This window comes from Sphaeramia orbicularis, chromosome 14 (genome assembly GCF_902148855.1).
Source record: "Sphaeramia orbicularis chromosome 14, fSphaOr1.1, whole genome shotgun sequence".
Classification (NCBI taxonomy): Eukaryota; Metazoa; Chordata; class Actinopteri; order Kurtiformes; family Apogonidae; genus Sphaeramia; species Sphaeramia orbicularis.
In genome coordinates, this window is record NC_043970.1 from 18,112,291 (window position 1) to 18,135,203 (window position 22,913).

General features: G+C 36.4%; 1 protein-coding gene across 2 annotated transcripts in view; it reads left to right on the plus strand.

Moving 5' to 3' along the window:
• tmem132e (transmembrane protein 132E) overlaps positions 1-22,913 on the plus strand; it is a 735,885-nt gene that overhangs the window by 587,309 nt on the left and 125,663 nt on the right. For both annotated transcript variants that reach the window (XM_030154381.1, XM_030154380.1), the window contains exon 3: positions 13,654-13,794. In XM_030154381.1, the coding sequence (XP_030010241.1) occupies positions 13,654-13,794 (141 nt within the window). The remainder of the gene's footprint in view (positions 1-13,653; positions 13,795-22,913) is intronic.

Consider the following 22,913-nt stretch of genomic DNA (forward strand, 5'->3'; position numbering starts at 1 on the left):
GTGGTGGCTGAAAAATACCATGACCTTCACTGACCTTAGCTTTTACAAATAAACAACACACACACAAGAGGTTTAAGTGTGTCATTTTTCATCATTCCTATTAGTGAGATTTGGAATAATAAGAGTTAGAAAACATGACGGTAGCCACTGCTGCCTGCTGTTAAATTCTCAGCTCCACACAGGCATCGAGAAAGAAAAAAGGACTCTTTATTTTCTGTTTTACAAAGCTGAGAGGGAGCTCCAAGTCCTTTAAAAGTGTATCTAACCGGGAAACTAATAAAAAGACTTTTGTTTGTGGATATTAAATATGAAAATTAGTCACTTTGCAATCATAAATGACAGACACACTTATAAGGCACTTTATTTAGCGTTATTCCTTTGGCTAACAATCGTCTATGAGTTATACATTTTACATGTGATTTATCATGATAAAGAAAAATAGAAGTATGTTTAAAAAGAAAGCATATTGTCAGAAATTTAAATTCCTTCCAAGATTTCACAAAAATATTTCCAGGGGAGCTCATGTCTTATTAAAAGGAGCTCAGTTCCCACTGGTTCCTCTGAAGTGTCAACCCTGAAAAGCTGGAGTGAGAACAATCAGACCAAATGATGGAGGAGGATGGCGAGGTCTTTCATTCCACATTGTTCTACTTTAACTTTATTCTATCAGATAATAAAGTAAATGTTGGTTTAAAGCAGTGTTTCTCAAACTGTGGGGCGGTCCCCAGGGGAGCTGCGAAGGCTTGCCAGGGGGAGCATGGGATCTCTCCTGGGTGTTTTTCTTTTTTCTTCAGGTTAGAACATGTAGCAGGTGGAACTAGTGTTTCAGCATTGAAGCACCCTGGACTCATTTTAGGGACGAACTAACCAATCTACTGTCATGGTAATCTGTCACTAGACTAGACAAAGAGTTTAGGTTTGGAGAATGGACAAGGATTGGACTGGAAAAGATAACGGTTCTGTTTTTTGAAAAGCATAAATAAAGTTGCTGTTTTGTGTGGCATAGCTCAGGGGACTGAATCTCTCATTGCATGTGATAGATGTCACCAAAACAGCTGACACTCACATGTTTCGCCTTCGAGAATTAGGTGAGAATGTATTAAGAGACGTGAAAATCACTTCAAGTCTGGTCATGTTGAGGCTGCAGAGACGTTTGTGTAGTCTTTGTATTTATGGTTTTCTTTAGTCTCATACTTAACCTTTTGAGGCATGAATTATGAGAACCTAAGTCAAGATTTTTTTTCCATTTTTATTCCTTTTTAGGCATGAAAAAAGAATGTGATTGAAATTTTTATAATGAACCTATTTTTTTATGGAGTTACAAAAATGTCCGCTCAGCTGGACATCACGCGTTTAATTTTTGAAGCAAAGAAACATGTATTTAAAACACAATAACGGAAAGTGATATACTGTTTGAAAACTATGAAATAAAAACAATTTTAATGCAGCTAATCTGATGTTTTCTCACATATTAGTATACTCTAACACTACTTATTACTCACTTCATGGAGATAATATGCAAAAAAAAAACTTTTAAGAAAACTAGCAGTGACAATCTAATAACTAGCAGTTGATTTACACTCAAACATGTTACTGCAAATCAGGTTGACCAAGAACAGCAAAGTTACAGTAATTGTATCAATTGCAGTGTAAGAGATGGCACATAAGTGTCCACTGTGTTGGCTGATATGCAAATAAAACAGCAAACCCATGAATACAGGGTGGGGAAGCAAAATTTACAATGAACATTTAGTTGTTTTTTCTCAACAGGCACTACGTCAATTGTTTTGAAACAAAACATATATTGATGTCATAGTCATACCTAACACTATTATCCATACCTTTTCAGAAACTTTTGCCCATATGAGTAATCAGGAAAGCAAACGTCAAAGAGTGTGTGATTTGCTGAATGCACTCGTCACATCAAAGGAGATTTCAAAAATAGTTGGAGTGTCCATAAAGACTGTTTATAATGGAAAGAAGAGAATGACTATGAGCAAAACTATTAGGAGAAAGTTTGGAAGATACTATTAAAGAAGAATGGGAGAAGTTGTCACCCGAATATTTGAGGAACACTTGCGCAAGTTTCAGGACACGTGTGAAGGCAGTTACTGAGAAAGAAGGAGGACACATAGAATAAAAACATTTTCTATTATGTTAATTTTCTTGTGGCAAATAAATTCTCATGACTTTCAATAAACTAACTGGTCATACACTGTCTTTCAATCCCTGCCTCAAAACATTGTAAATTTTGCTTCCCCACCCTGTATACAAAAGAACAGCTGCAGAATAGCTGTCCACTGTAGTGACCACTATGCATGAAAGGGTTAAACACTTTTACCACAAACCACTACTGTCTTAACGTGTAAAATTATCCTTTAAACTGACAAACATTATATGTGTAAATAAAGGAATAATTCAGAACAGATTTAAAAAAAAAAAAAAAAAAAAAACAGGACTTTTTTTTTTTTTTTCCAAAACAATAATTTCCCATGGATACAACAGGGTGGAGCAGGACTTTGTCTCTCTGTAGCCCTTAAAATGGCATACTGCTGCACCCCTATGTGAGACAGCAGCAGCTACAGTCACTTTAACTCAAAATCCAAGTGAATTAGAAAGCCTCAGTGAGAACTAAGCAGCAAGCTCAAATCTGGCCTGGAATGTGTTGACCAAAAGCTCCCCTCTTTAGCACTCCATCAGCCAACTCGGTGTCTAATAGGTGTTGCCATGGCAGAAGGCATCTGTGTGGAATGAGTAAGTAATAGCACTGTCTTAGCTCAAGTGGTTCACACTGGCTCTCTACTTTCACTGTGTAGCAGCAACATCAGAGCTCAGAGAGACACATTGAATCTGAGTGTGTATTCTTGCTGTTACCGCCGTACAGTCTTTCCATTTGCGATGCTCTTTCATTAATCAGCATTAGCACTATTCAATGAGGAGCCCGATTCATGTGGTGCTCCCATGGGTAACGCTTCATCCCCTCTCATTTGCGGCGCAAAAATGAACCAGAGTCTGTGAAAAGGCCCGTCTGATTAAAAACATCGGTACAGTACAATATGCCGGCTCTCTCGAAACCTGAGGATGAATATGTAGTGGCTTTTATAAGCTGCTGGGAAGTGTAGGTAATGAATATAAATACAAGTAATACTCATCCTTACCATAAAATACACTGGAAATGGTTTCGCTCCAACAATGATGTGCAATTATCCTCTCCTATGATCAGTGTTTTTATAAGCTTTAGTAATCAAGTAGCAACTGGGTCACCTCATTTAGTCAGAGTCTGAGGGTATTACATTTCCCCTTTTCAACTCACATCAAAGAGAACACACTCGATCAGGATGATTTCTTAAACATTACACATTTCTGTTTCATCTCCTCTTGATGGCACTATATTGGATAATTATGTTATTTTGCCTTTTTGTCTGAGATTTGATGAAAGAGCACAATAAGAGCTGCAATAAAAGCAACAACCTACACAATAACATGTGACAAACACTTGGCGTAGTTGCATGAACTAGCTACAGATGTGTGTAATGGTTTATATATGAAGCTGAAATGGACTGTCACTTTTATAAACCTACAAATATATAAGAAAAATTCAAGAAAATGTGCATATATTACCCTTCACTAATGTTTTTTTCCCCCACTAATCTGCACTCATGTTTGTGCTAGAGACCCTTTAAACTCATCTATTATTATTCAATTATGTCCAATGTGATTTATTGACTGAATGTTAGACAGTGCTTCATGTGTCACTGTTGTGTGCAAACTGTATCTGGTAACGTGGGATTAATGTCTTGTCTATGTAACTGCACACTGGAGAACTTGAAGGAGTACGAGCACTGACAACACAGCTCTGCACATAATAATTAAATATAGCTTGAGAGAAAAAAAATATTGTGACAATCTCCTAGACCTTGAAGGACTTCGAATTTCCACTGATTAGAAATATCATCATGATGAAACTGTAATTTACTGACAACAGGCATTAACATTTAATAACTATGTCAAATAAAGGCTGGCTTTTAGAGTAACAGGATGATTACTTGTGGTTTAAAGTGATTATTTGTGATTAGAAAGTGACACACATTTATATAACGGCTAAAATTTGCTTAGAGGTCTTATGTATGTCTTTGTGCATAAGAGATCAATAGAAGTGAATCCCCAAAGGAACTTTGTGTTGGTAAATGCAAGTTATGCAAATTTACAGGATTTCAGTTCTGTTGCAACATGTTGATGGTCATATGAACTGTTTTCAGCTCAAAAATGTCCAATTTCATCACAATTAATGCTAAATTTTCATGTCACAAATGGCCAAGTTATATTTTAACTGAATTTACCTGAAAAACAAATATTCTATTCTTTTAGATTCCCCATTTTTTCTTACAAGATTATATACTACATATCACATGTTTTATTTTTACAGGTTCAATATGGAGTATGGTGCTGATCCATCCTGCTTACGTTACGCCAATACATACATTAAGAATGTCACACGTCACTTTTTAAATCAACAGTTTTCTAATAATAAGCATTTTTATTAAGAAATAACAATTCTATATTGTTATTTACTCTTTAGTATGTTGATAAACTATACAATAAATAATTGTGATACTAGTTTTTGCACAGGGATCATTTCTGGAAACGGTGACATGGCTGCCGAGCATCAGTATGATGGGATCTGTAACAACCATGTCACATCCGTCCACTGCCACATTTTGTGTTTTTGTGTCAGCTGTTATTGTTTTAGATCCATAATACTAACATTTATGAATAAGAGGATAATTAGCAATAGTAAGTATATAAGTTTATTACTAATAAAGTACTGGTACTGACCAGATCATCATGGGTAATGTCACGTCCGTCCACCAGCAAAAGTTTTCACATACACGTGCTATTCAAAATCCAATATTTCTGAAAATATAGCTTCCACTGTCAAATAATATCAGTAGTCTGTGCAAAAATGTATTAGCATTATTTCAACACAGTTCTATGCATTTCTTACAACTTTTATTTTTTTTGACAAAAATGGCCACTCATTTGACCCCCTAAGTAAATTTTAGCCAATAAACATCTATTTATACATCCTACAAATTCATGACAGTGTCCAGGAATGTTGGGGCCACTCCTATCTCCCATCATGCAAAGGTGGGTACACCCTGGACATGTTACCAGTTCATCACAGTGCTTACATATACTGACAAACAAACGTTAACTCTTACATTCACAACAATACTGCGAAACACTGCACCATCAACATTTAAAGCAGCTACAAAGAAACAATGGTGATCTACTGTACAGACATGCGGCTACCTCCACTTTAAGGAGCCTCAATTCAGTGTATGATGCTTCTTTCTGTTTTATTTCTAATGCAAAATCTCTCAGTCACCACTGCATTCTCTATGATTTAGTGGGCTGGACATCATTAACCATCCATAGACAAACACACTGGTTTATGTTCATCTATAAAGCTCTGCTGGGTAAACTCCCAGAATACCTCAGTAATCCTTCTTTCTGTTAGCTCTAGTAGTTTTCGTTTACATTCCTCCAAGTGGTTGCTTTTGACTGGTCTACAAGTTCTGACAGACTTTGGAAAAACAGCATTTTCCTACCATGCACCATATGGTCATGGAATAATCTTCAAAAAACTGTAAAACTACATACATTCATTTCTATTAATGATTTTAAACATATCGTGGAGAATACAGTGAAGGAGGAATGTCACTGTTTTTCTTGATGCCATTATGGTTGAATAGTTGTTATTGTGTTTTATTGTTCATTGTGTATCATGTATGTGTTTTATGTTTTTTGGACTTTGTATGGCTGCTACCTTGGACAGGTCTCCCTTGTAAAAGAGATTCCTTATCTCAGTGGGACCTTCTGGTTAAATAAAGGTAAAAATAAATAAATAAAAAAAACAACAAACCAACAGTGAAGCATCTTGTAGCTGTAGATGACAATGTAAACATAATGAACCTTAAAGATGACATAAAAGCTTTTACTGCAGTATTTTGCTGTATAAAATTATGGCATGACAGTTAACATTTTGTAGCCCAATGAAACACTTGAATTCAATGTGTCCCGATACTTTTGTCCATATAGAGTATGTTGTTTTCTCAGATGCATCTTATCGTCATCATGTTGTAGTAGAGGCTTCAAACCTTCTCAAGTGGAACGATGGAAATATGTGGGTTTGACACTAGAAACATTTATCAAACTTTGACAGGTGGCAGTTATTTGTTCTTTTTCAGTATAACAGCAGCATTCTGATCTGTGTAAATGTCTGTGATAATTCCCTTTGTCTTCAGCTTATAAATCATCAACCCTAATCTCTAACCCTTAAAACATGTTTAACCCCTCCAACAGACCTTTAAATGTCCAAAGGTGAGGACAGACTACGTAGGTCAGGCTGTTATTAAACCACTCTTAACATTCAAATTTTCTTAGGCTCTGTATTCGTAGACAATCGGCGGCGCTGAATGGCGGTGACGGTATTAAGGTACAGATTGTGTCTGAGCCTTGTGCGTTCTCTCGACAGGGAGGGAGAGACAGCCTGAGCACAGCTGCTTTCACAAATCAAGGCTGAGCGATCGATGCATTGAGTGCAGGTTAGCGTAGCAAATGGAAACACCTCAGCAGGACTTGAGAATTTTTATCTGTCAAAGAAATAAATGGAACGATGCAGAGGATGTTGCCTACGCTTTAAACTTTCAGAAGAATGTAAATGAGATAACTTGAGAGAAAAACATCATTTGGGTGATGCTTTGAGAAAGTTTATCCTGAGAGAGCCTCTGGTCCCGTTTACACCACAGGCTTTAATACATCTATACGTCTGCACATATTTTGAATGGCCACCTCTGATTGGACCTCATTTCTACATTTATTATCTCCATTTGCAAAAACTATTTTTACCGAGAAGGTTATGTTTTCATCATGGTGTGCTTGTTTGTTTGTTTGTTTGTTTGTTTGTTTGTTTGTTTGTTTGTTAGCAAGATAACTCAAAAAGTTACGGAAGGATTTTGATCAAATTTTCAGGAAATGTTGATACTGGCACAAGGAACAAATGATCAAATTTTGGTGGTGATCAGGGTGGACGGGGGGGACAAGGGACGGGACTAATATGTCCTTGGCAGAGGTCTGCGCTCTCCAAGTGCTTTTCTAGTTGTTATTGTTTCAAGGAGGTGAAAAGCAGCGAAGAAAAGAAAAGAATTCAAACAATACAGACCGTTTCTATTCTTCTTCGTGTTCCAGCCAAACCAGATTATCTATGATGTTTGACGTACTCATAATACATCTCTATTAGCTTTCACAGACAAAGGCAGCTTATATGGTTTCAGATTTCAAATAAATATCTATATGCAAATGAAATAGATCATCTAAAAGCCTAAAATTGAGTGAATCAAGCTTCTATTTTCTGCAGGGACTGTGAAGCAGCAGGCTTTGTAAAGATTATGTGCATCTCAAATAAACAAACTGACAAAAGTGTGAATGATCAATGTCAGCCGTGTTTTGATCACTGCTCATCTATACTATTAAATGATGGAAATAAAAAAGGAAATTGAGCCAACTCATCTACTCAGATGCCATCGCCAACTTTCAAGATGGAATAGGTCCGTGGATTTCATCTGATGTATAAGTTAATATGAATCATGCACTTCACCTTAAATTTAAATTGGAAAATTTTGACTTTTCTTCCCCATTTGCATGGGACTAGTATAACCCATGGACCTCTGGTGTTTTGGAAATGAACCCCCCATGTCTGTGTTTCATAGGGCACATTTGTACTGGATAAGCAACATCTGCTTCTAACTGGAATTGACCAACATTATTTGTTGGTTCTGATGGCAACTCAACTGTTAAAACTGTTGAAAGGCAGAAAAATGGTCCTTAACCCTTTCATGCATGAATTATGAGAACCTTCATCATGATTTTTCTCCCCTGTTTTTATTCCTCTTTAGGCATGAAAAAAAATGCAACTGACAGCTTTTTATGAACTTATTTTTCATGGAGCTGCAAAAATGTCCTCTCAAATGGATACGATGCATTTAATTTTTGAAGCAAAGAAACATGTATTTACTGATATACAGTGAAAACTATGAAATATAAACACTTTTAATGCTGCTAATCTGATGTTTTCTCATATTTAAATATACTCTAATACTAGTTCTTACTCACTTCATGGAGATAATGTACAAAAAACCCATTTTGTTAAAGATAAAATGATAATTACAGACTCAAACATGCTACTGCAGATCAGGTTTATCAAGAACAGCAAAGTTACATATGCATAAGTGTCCACTGTGTTGGCTGATATGAAACTAAAACAACAAAACCCATGAAAATACAAAAGAACAGCTGGAGAAGAACTGTCCACTGTAGTGACCAGTATGCATGAAAGGGTTAATGTAGCTGTCAGGTGTATCATCCATCTCATCATCTTTCCAGATGACGCTTAAAGATTAAAGTTTGGTTATTCATGCTGTATCATGACACAATCCCCCCTAGATTGTATCCCTTGATAAAACCCCTTTAAACCTTCCATTTATCACCAGCACAGCTTCTATGAGCCTCAATCAGGAAGAAGGCTGAATAAAGTTGCAGAGGAACCAAAAATTACATATTGCAGTTGCATATCCAAAAAATCAAATTACACAGATGTAATTTTTTCTGGTAGTTTTTGCAATAAATAGAACTGCTGAAGACTCTTAGATGAGAGATGAAATGTTTTCAAAAGAACAACCCACACCAGCTGAACTTAGAACACTGCCAGAAAGAATGATGACCTGGACGAATGAGAACTTACACAGACATACAGAGACGTCAGTTTGCATAGAACTAATATTACCACATGGTCTGTGCAATAGTTGAAGTAGAAGAGGTAATTTGCAATATTTTGTGAATTACAGACATGACCAATTGACACAGGATTAAAATCACAGATGACCTCTACAGTTATTACAAATGAGTGCAGGTCCACAGGTAATATCAGCCTTGTGGGAGCAGGACTTTAGACTATAAGAGTACTCATTTGTTGACCTTGGTTGTATAAAAATGTATAAAAGCACTTTATTATGATGGTGTTTATCTGTGAATGAGTTTGACATTTCATTTAGAGTTTAAGAGACAGTCTCTCTGCATGGTCCAGGACACACTAGTGTAAACAAAGACCAAACCACATATGGACACATCCTTTAGTGGCACCCAGCTCTCATTGTGTCTTATGTGCACACACACACACCTGTACTTGATGCTGTCCAAGTCGGCAGAGATCATCCAACATGCATGTTAATGCCAGGTTTGAGCAGGCTCATTGTTTGTCAGGATGGAAAAGCAGTGATGTCATGGCCACAAACAGAAAAACAACACCAGGTTTTCCAGTAACTGTGGGAAAATCATTAAGATCCCCATAGTTCTGCCTGCAGGAGAGCTACAGATAACAATAACAGAAACACTTATTTTTACGAGTGGCAACCCTCTGGACAACACAGTGTCATAACATCCATAGCATTTGTATTGGCAGGTGGTGTTTTAACAGTATATTCTAGTTGTTATGGCAATGGTGCATGTTAAGTTTACCATACAAGCAAAAGCCAAGTATGTTAATAATTCATCTCTGTCTTGTATTTCATGAAAACGAGACCATCAGATCGATACTCTCCATTGGCTGGGCATGTGTATAGAGGAGCTGTTTGTCTCCATCATGCATCAGTGCAGAGTCGGGTGTGGCTGGATACTCAAATGACCAGAATCACAATAAATGGGAAGAAAGTGCATTTGTTTTTGTTTGTCTCCTTTGCTGCTCTGTATTCTATCAGGGGACACCTTAATAGTACATTTAGGAAAAGTCACAGAGGACAGCTGCTGCCAGAGCTGCTTTGTTTTCCAGCTGATTGAAATTTTCAAATTATACATCACTACAAACAGCTTTTTTTTTTATCCGTGTCGCCAAGATAAACACTTAAAACAAGCAGATGTTGCAGAGGCAGGAGTTTTGTTCCAACAGGATCGAAAATCTCATTATTTAGTTCTAGTTAATTAGTAAAATCTGAAATTACTTTAAATTCTTGCTACATTTCATTTATTTTTAATGATTAAAAAAAAATTTTTTTTCTTTGAATATCTTTTTATTCTCTCACAGGTACATTATGGGAATTAATATTACTAATTAACCAAGGCAGAGTGTTTCACAAAAATTACCACTGTTGCAAAATCACTCGTGATTTATATGTGTTTTAAAGGGCAGGGTCTGCATGTTACGCCAGTGGACACGATGGGTTACATACAAAACCTGGAATGAGACTGAGATTCATGGAAAAACCTGCATGTCTGGATTAGAAAAACCACTAGGATCATCACATTTAACGCAGTGTCTTTATTTATAGTGCTATATAAGACCATTTCAAGCCATGTTTTCCAGATCAAATGCACTGACACCTAGGTAGTTTTTCCTGTCCCAATTTTGGTCCTATTTTTGCCCCCAATATTTTATTAAAAATTCATTGATGTTGGGATGGCTGAGAAAGAGTATATATTTTTTGCATTTATCTGAGGTCATCATTAGGTACATCCTGGGGGGGAAATATGTCTAAATTTCTCTTTTTTTTAATTATTATTATTTTTTAATTTTTTTTTTTTTTTCATTTGGAAAGATACTTTACAATAGACATCTAAGCACATTTGTATACCATGTCTGAAAAATCAACAATGATAATACATGAAATTTAACATACACACATTCCATATCAGTTCTGTGTTAAGGAAAAAAAACAAAATATTTTTAATTTTGATTGAGTCGTGAGGTTAAACTTTTCTTTGAATAGAAAAATGAGATAAAATCTGCACAACCTGTGAGCTCCCAAGAAGATGTTTATTCATATGCAGTGAATAAACATCTTCTTGGGAGCTGACAGGTTGTGCAGATCTGATCTAATTTTGTATTCAGTGTTCTTTTGGATCCTGAACACCTTTTAGAAACTGGATGTGCGTGTCATTACCTTTTTTCATGTTAAAGTTCTGTTACCCACTTGGATTTTGGGACTAAATATCCAAATGTTTTAGAGGGTAAAGACCTGGATTTAGGCGATGAAATTAAGGTTAGAATACAGTATGTACTTTATTATATTACTGTACTTAAAAGGATATTCTGCTTATAATCATGTATTAGTCGTATTATATCATACTCTTATATTCATTCATTTTCCAAACTGCTTAGTCCTTGTGGGGGTCATAGGGATACTGCAGGCTATCCCAGCTACCAACAGGTTAAGGCATTGTACACCTGGATGTATCACCAGTTCATTACAGGGCTTATATTATATTCATGATGGAAAATGTAATGGTAAATATAATGATTTCACATTTGCACATGTCTGTTTGGTGTATTAATGTGTGATGTATGGCTCTTTTTTTAGATGTACATTTACACTGATTTTGCATATAATTATAATGTCATATAGAACACAGTGTGGGCTGAAAGGAGATGAAATTGAAGCACTGGATGTGGGATGATATATCTAGTGCTTAAATCGTGCTCTTAAAAAAGTAGTTTGAGTGTAGACTGTGTTTAACATAAAGTATATAGGAATACAGTAAGTGATAGTTGAGTAGATAAGGTCATGAGTAGATATTAACACATTTCTCAATCCTTGGTGCATTAAAAAAAAGAAGAGACAAATGGAGATTTCCAGATATATGTAAAATAATGTTGTATACAGGGTGGGGAAGCAAAATTTACAATGAACATGTAGTTGTTTTTCCTCAGCAGGCACTACGTCAATTGTTTTGAAACCAAACATATATTGATGTCATAATCATACCTAACACTATTATCCATACCTTTTCAGAAACTTTTGCCCATATGAGTAATCAGGAAAGCAAACGTCAAAGAGTGTGTGATTTGCTGAATGCACTCGTCACACCAAAGGAGATTTCAAAAATAGTTGGAGTGTCCATAAAGACTGTTTATAATGTAAAGAAGAGAATGACTATGAGCAAAACTATTACGAGGAAGTCTGGAAGTGGAGGAAGCAACAAAAAACGAACCAAAGCTTTTATTAAAGCTCTCAAATCCAAAATCCTAAAGGATCCAACCAAATCCATGAGAAAAATGGCAATTGAACTTGAGGTAGACAACAAAACCGTTAGAAATGCAGTAAAATATGATTTGAAGTTAAAATTTTACACAAGAACACCAAAACACTTGTTGACAACAAGTGTTTTGGTTTGATTTTGGATTTGAGAGCTTTAATAAAAGCTTTGGTACGTTTTTTGTTGCTTCCTCCACTTCCAGACTTTCTCGTAACAGTTTTGCTCATAGTCATTCTCTTCTTTACATTATAAACAGTCTTTATGGACACTCCAACTATTTTTGAAATCTCCTTTGGTGTGACGAGTGCATTCAGCAAATCACACACTCTTTGACGTTTGCTTTCCTGATTACTCATATGGGCAAAAGTTTCTGAAAAGGTATGGATAATAGTGTTAGGTCTGATTATGACATCAATATATGTTTGGTTTCAAAACAATTGACGTAGTGCCTGCTGAGAAAAAACAACTAAATGTTCATTGTAAATTTTGCTTCCCCACCCTGTATTACTTGATGAGATGAAAAGACCATTCCAAATATATAGACGTATACCCCAGTGAAAGCCCCTGGAATATGATCAAGTTGGAAATGGATAGTCACAAGTCATAAAACACAGCAGATCTACTTGTGTTTTAGCTCCAGGAGCAGCCAACAGCAACGTGAAAGACATGACAACATATGGCAAGAAACATGAAAGCTTTCACTGAAAATCAGGCTTGTTCCAGCAAGTATGATTTTTTTTAAAAATTATATGCGATGTGAAAGAACTGTGACCAGGTGTTTTCTGCAAATAAACCCTGTAAACAGACTATGGTTTTGAGAGAAATGTTGTCAGTGGTTTTAGTTTCACTTTACTTTAAGGCAGGATGTTAACACTAGAACCAGTGCTTAATGGTTCCACAGCTGTTTAATTATGTAAAAACTGTTAAACTACAATTCATGACATACTGAGGCAATTTCCGTTCATGGCCGTTTTAATGCTGTTACAGACAACATGGGGTGTGAGCACTGTGAGCGTTCTCGTTGAGTTGTCCTTGAGCTCCAGGGCAAGTGTTCTATGTGTAGCTCACCCTGACTTGACTGTGCTGTATGTTCTCCCAGTGGAACAGAGGATTAAAGAAGGAGGATTTCACCTCGGAATCGATACAGTATCATGAGATTGTGGCTTGTTATTAAAAAGAAATGAAATGCATCATTAGCGCTGCGTCTAAAGATCTTCACAAAGCTTGTGAACTTGATCCGGATGCTTTCAGATGTCAGTGGTTAATTGCGCTGTGTAAATGCCCACAGGGTTCCCTACAACGCCTTGTAGGTTTGATTTGATAGAAAGTGTTAGTGAGTGCTCTGACCTGAAGTAGTCCAAGCCTTCTGCCACCATGTATCATTGCACTGTCATCTTCATTCATCTCAGTTATTGATTCATCTGTGGAATTGCTTTTGCCATGACGCAATACAAAGAGGAGGACTGCCGCACACACAGGGCGTTCACCTCTGACCTCGCACATAAATCATCCCCTCTAATAAAACTGACTGGTCCCATTCTTTTTCCCCTTCACTGCTTCCTACAGGGTCAAAGCCAAGAAAGGGGTGAACCTGCTCCAGACCAAGTCAAAGAATGCCCAGTGGAAGGTGGACTGGGAGGTGCAGTCTGGAGCCAAGCATTCCATCACCACCATCGACGTGAACAAAAACAAAGCAGTCAAACAGGGGTAAGTCAACAGCCCTGGGCCTAAACACACTGTGTCTGTTCAACCAGCCACTGCAGCTGTTCAGTCCTGTTCCTGCTCTTGCTCCACAAAGACAACAATATTTGTTCAACCCATTTACTAGAATAAAGTATTGTCATTGCACAATTCTGCAAAGCACTGACACTTAAAATCTCAACATTTAAGAACCAAAGCTGTTACACTTGTATAAAAACTGCACATCGATTGAATTATGATGCATGAACAAATGCAGTATTTATTCATTTACATGCAACAAAGGTATTTGACATGACATTTAAAACACTAATTATTCTACTTCCTAAATGTATTCAGAGTGAATATAAAAATATCCCTGTCAAGGAGGTTAACTTTTGGAATAGTTCACTTTGTACATTTTATTTATTTATTTTTTTGTAATTATTGTGGCAAACAAAAACAAACTGCCATATGATCCTATTTTTATAAAATACATAACTTGTGTTTTTGTTTCCATGTTGTACAGCTTGAACCCAGTACACAATGTTATGTGTTATTATTAATATTATTAATGTTTTATTATTTCTTTGTAACAGAGTTTGTACTTTCTGTGTAGCTAAATTACAGTATATAAAACAGTGTATAAACATACAGCCTTTCACAGAGGTAAGTAACAATAATAGTATTCACTTTCTCTGTGTACATTTTATACATTTTCATGAATAAGTATTTAACTAATACAAAACTACCTCATGATCTTACTGTTTACGAAACATATGAAGCCATTATTTTTGCTTCTCATTTGTTTTGTGTTGCTTAAATCTGGTGTTTAATATATACAACACATGAGACCCATAAGTAAAAGCTCCAACATTTCCAACCTTTCCAATCTTTTTCACTTTACTTGTCATATATTGCCTTATTGTTATTCATTCCTTACTATTTGCAGTTTGTAATAAAAACCAAAACATATTATCATTACCATTATGAACGCTACAGTAGGTTTCACATTTTGTGTATATACTTTTTAGGGTTTTTAGTGATTGTGGTCCTTTTTGCAGTTTGAGTGCATAGGGTGATTGAGGTTACAGTGTCAGAATTGTCAGAATTATTACACTGTATACTGTTACATTTAGGCACTGACACCACCTGGTTAAAGTTAAAGAAAAATACCAAGTCTTCATTTAATACAGGGGGAAAAGGTCTCCAAAGATCAGAAATAATACTAAGTGTTTTTATTGATATTTAAACCAAACCACAATCTTCCCCCAAATCAAAGCCTTTTGCTTCCTGAATCTTAACACTTATAAGAGTGGATGTTAAGTCCTCTCTCTTGTGCCAAAGTCCTGGATTTTGTGTCTGTTGAGGGAAGGTGAAAAAGTAGCAGATCCTTCACTGACATAATACGGTGACATTAAACATATCCATGGTTGGCAGAAATGTGCAATGGCAACATTTTATTCTGGTGACAGGGTTGGCTATACAAAGACAACAATATTTGTCTTCCTCAACAATGGACAAAATGTCCCCTGAAAAGGTTTTCTTGTGGATAATAGCCATAGTTCACCGTCTGATTAAAGGCAGCTAAAAGCATAGAGCAGGCTTTGTAAATGGCCCAGGAATGACAGAAGATAAAATACAACTCTGGCCCACAGCAGCGACTAAAGCGCCATCCGCTTTACAGCACAAAGTTAAATAAATGGAGATGCTATCTGCCCGGTCTCACTACATCTGCTATTAATTCAGTCTAGGTAAGAAATGAGGCAAACGAGTTTGACTGCAGGCATTAAAATACCTCTGAGATGAGATCTTGTCTAAAAGCAGTAATTATGCCAAGTTCCTCAAAAGAGCAAAGACAACCAGTTACAGTCCTTTAGTGTCTGATGGGATAGAAATGGACTGAAATTATCAGGACAGACTCTACAGAAAGTGCAACTTGTTGATTGATTTGGATTAGGGATGTAGTCTAAATCTAGCCTGCCATTGGAGACACTGCTGAGAAGATCTGACCAGTAAATGAAGGCTCTGAGGTAAACATGTCGAAGCTGCTCTTCTGTGTGCTTCTGAACAGGATTAATTCACCCAAATTACACTTGCTAAATTGAATATACCCATGTGGCACTGGTTGCACTTTCTGGGTTTCATTTCTAATGCTGATAGAAATAAATAACTCGTAACTCCTAGAGAACTGATGATTATGTAGATGTAGAATATGCGCATGTACTTTACAGCAAATAAGAGACATCCTGCTTCAAAAAGTTCCACATGGAAAATATTTATCTATAAGATGTACGGATTATATATGTATGTATATGAATAAATTAAAGGATAAACCCAGTGGTGTGGGAGATACTCAGATCTTTCACTTAAAAGCAGAAGCCGCAACATGACAGTACAGTTATGATAGTCCTCATCAAATATGTGCTGACAGCCTGATCATAATCAAGGGTACCAGAAAGGGTGCACTTATAGATAAAAAATAATAATGCTCTATCAAAAAATCAGACAGGCCATTTTATTTGTCTGATATTTCTCTTTTAAAGTCCAAAATATTTTTGTATTATGGTGTCTACTAAAAATTTTGCAGGCTTGCCCCTGTCAGATCAGAAATTATTCAGTGTACGGACACCACAGCCTAATAGCCTCCATATTTAATGCCTACAAAGATATACAAACGTTTCAGCACTCAGGAGAATCATGCATTGTTTATTGCATAGATGTTGTGTCCAAAGCATGCCTGCTGAAAAATTCCACATATTGACAGAAACAATAAAATTAGACCCACATATTTTGGTATGGTGTACGGACACTACTTAGTGTACGGACTCTACAAAATTGGAATGGAAATCTGGCTTACCACATGGTCGCATATCTGTTAGATCTGTAACTAAGTCTTCCTGGTACAGGAGGAAAGAAACATTTGTGAAGAAGTTATAACAATATATCTATAAGGCATACAGGGTGGGGAAGCAAAATTTACAAAATTTTAGGCAGGGATTGAAAGACAGTGTATGACCAATTAGTTTATTGAAAGTCATGAGAATTTATTTGCCACAAGAAAATTTCCATAATAGAAAATGCTTTTATTCTATGTGTCCTCCTTCTTTCTCAATAACTGCCTTCACACGCTTCCTGAAACTTGCGCAAGTGTTCCTCAAATATTCGGGTGACAACTTCTCCCATTCTTCTTTAATAGTATCTTCCAGACTTTCTCGTAATAGTTTTGCTCATAGTCATTCTCTTCTTTACATTATAAACAGTCTTTATGGACACTCCAAGTATTTTTGAAATCTCCTTTGGTGTGACGAGTGCATTCAGCAAATCACACACTCTTTGACGTTTGCTTTCCTGATTACTCATATGGGCAAAAGTTTCTGAAAAGGTATGGATAATAGTGTTAGGTATGATTATGACATCAGTATATGTTTGGTTTGAAAACAATTGACGTAGTGCCTGCTGAGAAAAAACAACTAAATGTTCATTGTAAATTTTGCTTCCCCACCCTGTATATGTGATATTATTGATGGAAGTATATTGGTGTATGGACACTACATGAATTTTGGTGAACAACGCACCATTGAAAACATGCGGTTCGACATAAACATCCGTTTGCCACATCGTTACCAAATTTTCTGCAGCCAGGGAGCATACCAAAATCTGTCAAGTTGTGCATATTTAGTCATAATAATACTGAAATAACAGGTTCCCATTCTATTATTACAATTAAAGGGCTGTAAAAGAAGGGTTTACAGAACAAAATGGTTGATTGTCTTAATACTGAAAATGAGAATTGATAATCAAACAGCTGTTCAACAAAAATGATCAATAAATGAAAAGCAATGTGATGTGTGTATTTTGTAATAAAAAAGACACAGGAGTTGAGATGTAATTATTTATTGTGTTACAAAACATTATGTACGATAATTTTGCTCTCTTATAACAATAAAATTGTGCACATGTTGTCATGCTCATTGGGTCGCCATTTTATCAGGTTTTATCCGATTTTGTTCAAATTTGGAGGATTGCAAGATCTAGTAATAAGATGGCCAAAGAAACATTTTGGGAATGGTTTTGGGGGTATCTTTTTGATATACTGATTAATAACTGATGCAAATATACTTGTACACCTTGATTGTGATCAGGCCGTTAGACAATACTTACTTACATACTTGTGCCTTTACATTGCACTAAAAATGTCATTACGGAATCATTTTCTACCACAGAGACTGTTGTATTTCAGGTGAGCCAAACAGATGTGAGGGCACAGTCCGCTGATCACATTTAGTTCATGAGGTTTTACATGAGTGCAGTTTGCACACAAAACCCCGGCGTACCCCTGAGCCTGCTCCGCCACCGAGAGGGAAGCAAAAAAATTAGCAACCATAAATCACAATATATGATGTGCTAAATTCATTACCGTGAAAAACTGAGATCCCGGCTGGTTATCACGAGCCTTGGAGACGTTAGGAACTCCAGGTACTTACAAGAGGCAAACGGCAGTATAGGAGGAACAGTAAAAGGGGGTTTACCTGGAAAAGAAATCCACCTTTCCACTCTTGTTTACTTCTTAGTGCCTTTGTGGCAGCCTTTCTTGCTATATTTAGTGACCCGTGTCATGTCATCTTTGCCACCCTGTCACCATGTGGGAAATGTCCAGTAGGGGGTCAAGCATGGATAGAGGAACAGCATGTCATGGTGCATTTGGTCAAAAACCCAGTCAATTCTGTGACCACCCAAAGCTAAACAATGGGTTTCTAAAGGTGTAAAGAGTGGAGTCACGGAAGAAATCATGTTTTGATGCTTCATTCATATTAAATTGAATGAACTTGAGTGTGAAATCTTTTTTATATAGATAGCCCTCATGGTTCTTCAGATTTACTTTTAAACCGTGTTTGTGTGAAATTGGTTGCCAGTGCATGTATTCAGGGTAGCTGTGTGAAAGCCTCCATGAAGTGTTTCTTTATATCAGAGTGGAGCTGATCTTCAAGATAGTTTAAAAAAATATCACAGCTAATATTTGATGTTCATCATTGTAATGTTTGGTAAGGTTACCAGAAAGCTGACCTCTCATTTTTTTTCAATTGTACTAGTATTATCTTCCCAAATATTATCTTTTTCATTGAGCTTGACTGTGCAGAATGATGTCTGTGCAGGATTTGACCCTTTGAGGTTTTTCTCACATTGATCGGCTGAAAGTGTCTCGTTGCTCACCAAGAATGGGAATGTAAAGGGCAGACCAACCAAAAGAATTTGTGGCATCCCGAATGTTTTGGGGTTAGGTATAATCTAACAAGTAAGTTTTACAACATCAAAAAGGGGGCTCTCAGGAAAGTGGAAGAAACATGCATTTAACTCAAACCAAACCATTTTATTATGACTTAGAAGTTGACAGAAGAGGGTGTTATTTATGAACTACATGAGTGCATAATGTTTTCAGATGGTCTATGGACACATTCACTCCTGCTTTGACCAAATGTTCAGTCCTTTCAGTTTGATTCAGGTGTGAAGTGTCTCCCAGACCACAGTATAGTCTCATTCTGGGTCAAACTGAGCTACGATTCAGCTCATAAGTGGAGAAAAGACACTTTCTTGATGTTTCAGACTTTTTGACCAATTACAAGAAGTTCCATGAGGCCACAGCCAACAACTTCAAAAGTGCTTTACAATTCTCTTCTATGTGTTTGGCCTTAAACAACCTCATTAATTGAGTCAGATGGTGAAAACCAGGCTTACAGTCTATGTATATGTTTATATTCCACTTTGAAAGAGATGTTTTCATATCAGTATCACGGAGCTGAAAACTTAGTCTAAAAATGCATCCTAAAAAGTGATATTTTATTCTTTTACAATAAATTAACTCATGTCAATTTGACAACTTGTTTGTTGAGCCTCTCTCCATTTTTTTCTTGCTATTTCAAGCCACATTGATTTGACTTGCTAGCTTGGCCATTATGAATGCTTCTAATATAGAAGTTATGGATGTGCTGTTGAGCTTAACATTCTGGTTCATTCTTCAGAACTGAAACACATCTCATATGTGTTTATTTATGTTTTAATAATGAACAATTAAACTATTAGAATGCTTATTTTTACCATTCAGAGTACGAGCCTTTCTGAACACACCCTCTTGTTCTGTGGTTTTTATCATTAACCACGTTGTATATTTAAACAAGAATCATTGAAATTCTGAAGTTTGTAATCATCCAAAGAGAAATAGTCAAAAAAAAAAAAAAAAGCCAAATCTTTTACATTTGACATAAAAGTTTCCACTGTTTGCTTCAGTAATGTCCTTGAAGGATGTAGAAACTTCATGTGTTTTTGCAAATTTACCAATATAATATATGTGTATGTTTAAGTGATAAAACCCTCTTGTGACCATAATAAATAAGATGAGAGGAGAATCAATAACTGAGCAAACCAGAGGAAATCAGAGACACAAAGCAGAATGGATGAACTGATAAAACATTGGACTTAACACAGTAACTGTGTTTGTTCACATTCCAAAAGAAAAAAGCCAGTGTTGTTTCTTATACACATGACCTTGACATTGTCACACCGTATTATTTTGCTACAGTGATTTTCAACATCTTCACATTATCTGTGGCATTTCTCCTGCAGTCAGAACAGAAACTAATAGAGGGAACAGTCTTAGGAGTTGTATCCTAGAGTAGACACAAATCACCTATATGGTCCTTTAAGCCCCCCGCCAGTCAAAAATAAGTTATTTTCAGTGTGTGTTGTCTGTAATCTTTGGGTTTCACTGTGCAGAATGATTTGTATGCAGAGTTTGACACAGTCTGGCTGTTTTCATTTACTGAAGGTTGAAACTTTGTCTGTGCTCAACCTAAAATCCTAGTTTAAAGCATTGGAATTGTGACGCCACAAATCATTTGTGATTCTTTTAATCATTTAGAAGGACAATGATGATACGGTCACTGCTCTGACATGCAGCAGATTCACACACACTAGACTGTTCAGAGTGTTTCAGATGATCAAAGCACAGCAGAGCATTCTGCTGCTGTCTCAGATACAAGGATGAACATGTGAAGCTTCCACCAGAAGGTTGATGTATGTGCTTAAATGGTAGGTGAGGCTTTGTATGAGGAAGAAACGACCTAACAGTTACTGAACAATAGAGTAAGCGCTATATAGACTCATGGAGTTCACCTAGATCTGTAATATTGACCAGCAGAGGGTATACCCAGTGGTGTAGTGGTCCCTAGAGAAGTGGGTACACTCTTAATTTTTGCCTTTTTTTTTTTTTTTTTTTTTTTTAAGTAGTCCAGAAAAACACCCTGTTCTAGAAACAGAGACATGTCAGACTACTCTATTGAGTTTACTCAAAAATCTGTCAGTATTATTTGCTCACTATTATAAAATTATCATGACTTGATCAGGAGCAGTTTGTAGGTATTACTGGCCACACAAGCCGCTGCAGGAATGTCTAATGACTCATTTGGAAACCACCTTAAAACTTACCTCAGAAATATCTATTCTATGAAAGTAGGTTTTCTTGATACGTACCACACTTGAAAGACATTTATTCTGCCTTTTTCGTTCATATTTCCAATAATTGCACATCTTTCAATGAGACGTGCAGTGATCTGTCAATCAACTAGGGTGGCACTGGCACCTGAGGTGTCCAGTCAGGTTCTAGACATGGCCAGCGCTATATATATTTTCCTCGTCAAGACCCACCCTACTCTGCCTCTGATTGGCTCATCAGTCCTCATGCCTAAAGTTAACCAATCTAATCAGTGACAGCAGTGAGTACTAGCCAATTAGAGGCAGAGTAGGGCGGGTCATGACTTCACCATCTGAGGGGAAAAACTGGGATATTTGGCTGCAGATACTACTGAATGGTGCACATCAGGGGGGATTTAGAAGTGGATATACGCAATACTGACCAAAAAATAAATGGGTATACTCCGTATACCCTGGGCTACACCAGTGGGTATATACCAAATCAAATTACACTGGTTAGAAAAAGTGGTTGGATTGAAAATGATGTGGATGTTGCCACTGAGCACATTATTATTTACAAAGTGAAATTAGGTATAATGTCAAAATAAAAAATCAATAGGTAAAAGAAAGAAATACAAAAAAAACACAGTTTGTAATTTGTGCCATTGGTCTAGTGTTGCAGTCAGGATCATCTAAAGTGGGACCAAGTCATGATCCAGACCAGGGTGTATCAAACTGAGGTAAAAGGGCAGGGCCAGAGTGGACATTATGTGATAAATGTTTTTCATTTACCCAACACAGTCAATTTTCCAACCAAAACACTAAGACAGCAGTCATCGTTATGGTGATTACACTGAGTAAGAGGTGTAGTTTTCAAGTTTCCAGTGTGTAAGCTGAATCAAGAGTTGGAAAAGTGGTTTACACCAAAAAGAAATGTTAGATTTTTTTTCTTTACACACTGATGATGTTGACAGAGACAAAGATAAGACCAAGTAAAAATGTTGTTGAGATCAAGCTAAACCCAAGACCTTCAAATAAATAAATATATACATAAATAAGAAATCACAAAAATACATAGAGGTACAGTAGAGATATCCTAGAGCAGAAAGGGATTATGGGAGCTGGTGTTTGTGAGGATAAGTATATCTGATTTGACATATTATTCACTTTTCAAGGTTTATTCATTTTTCACTCAATGTGTATTGATATTGCGTCATTTCATTCTTTTTTTCTTTATGAATTTTAACGTTTTACATATGACACAGTAAGACAAAAATGCATAAAACAAACACAAAAAAACTAAGACAAGGTTTTTTTCAAAAGTACTTATAAAACCCAAAGATAAACATGAACACAAAAAATTTTAAAAGAAAAAACCCCCACAAAACTTCAAAACACAAAATAAAATGCATACAAATACAAACAATGATGCTATTAATGTCATAGTTAAATGTCCACCTAAACATGCCAGTCACAAAAGAGTAGGTGCTTATTAGGGGTCAACTAAACTTTTAGGTGCTCCACGATGGGCTTCTAAACTGTAAAATTTATGTGGGTTTCCTGACACCTCATATCTCAACCTTTCAATGTGGAGTATTCCAATAAATTCTCCCAGCCGAACTTCAAACATAGGTGGAGGTAATTTCATTCGAAAGAAATAAGTTGAAGTAATGTTAGTGATG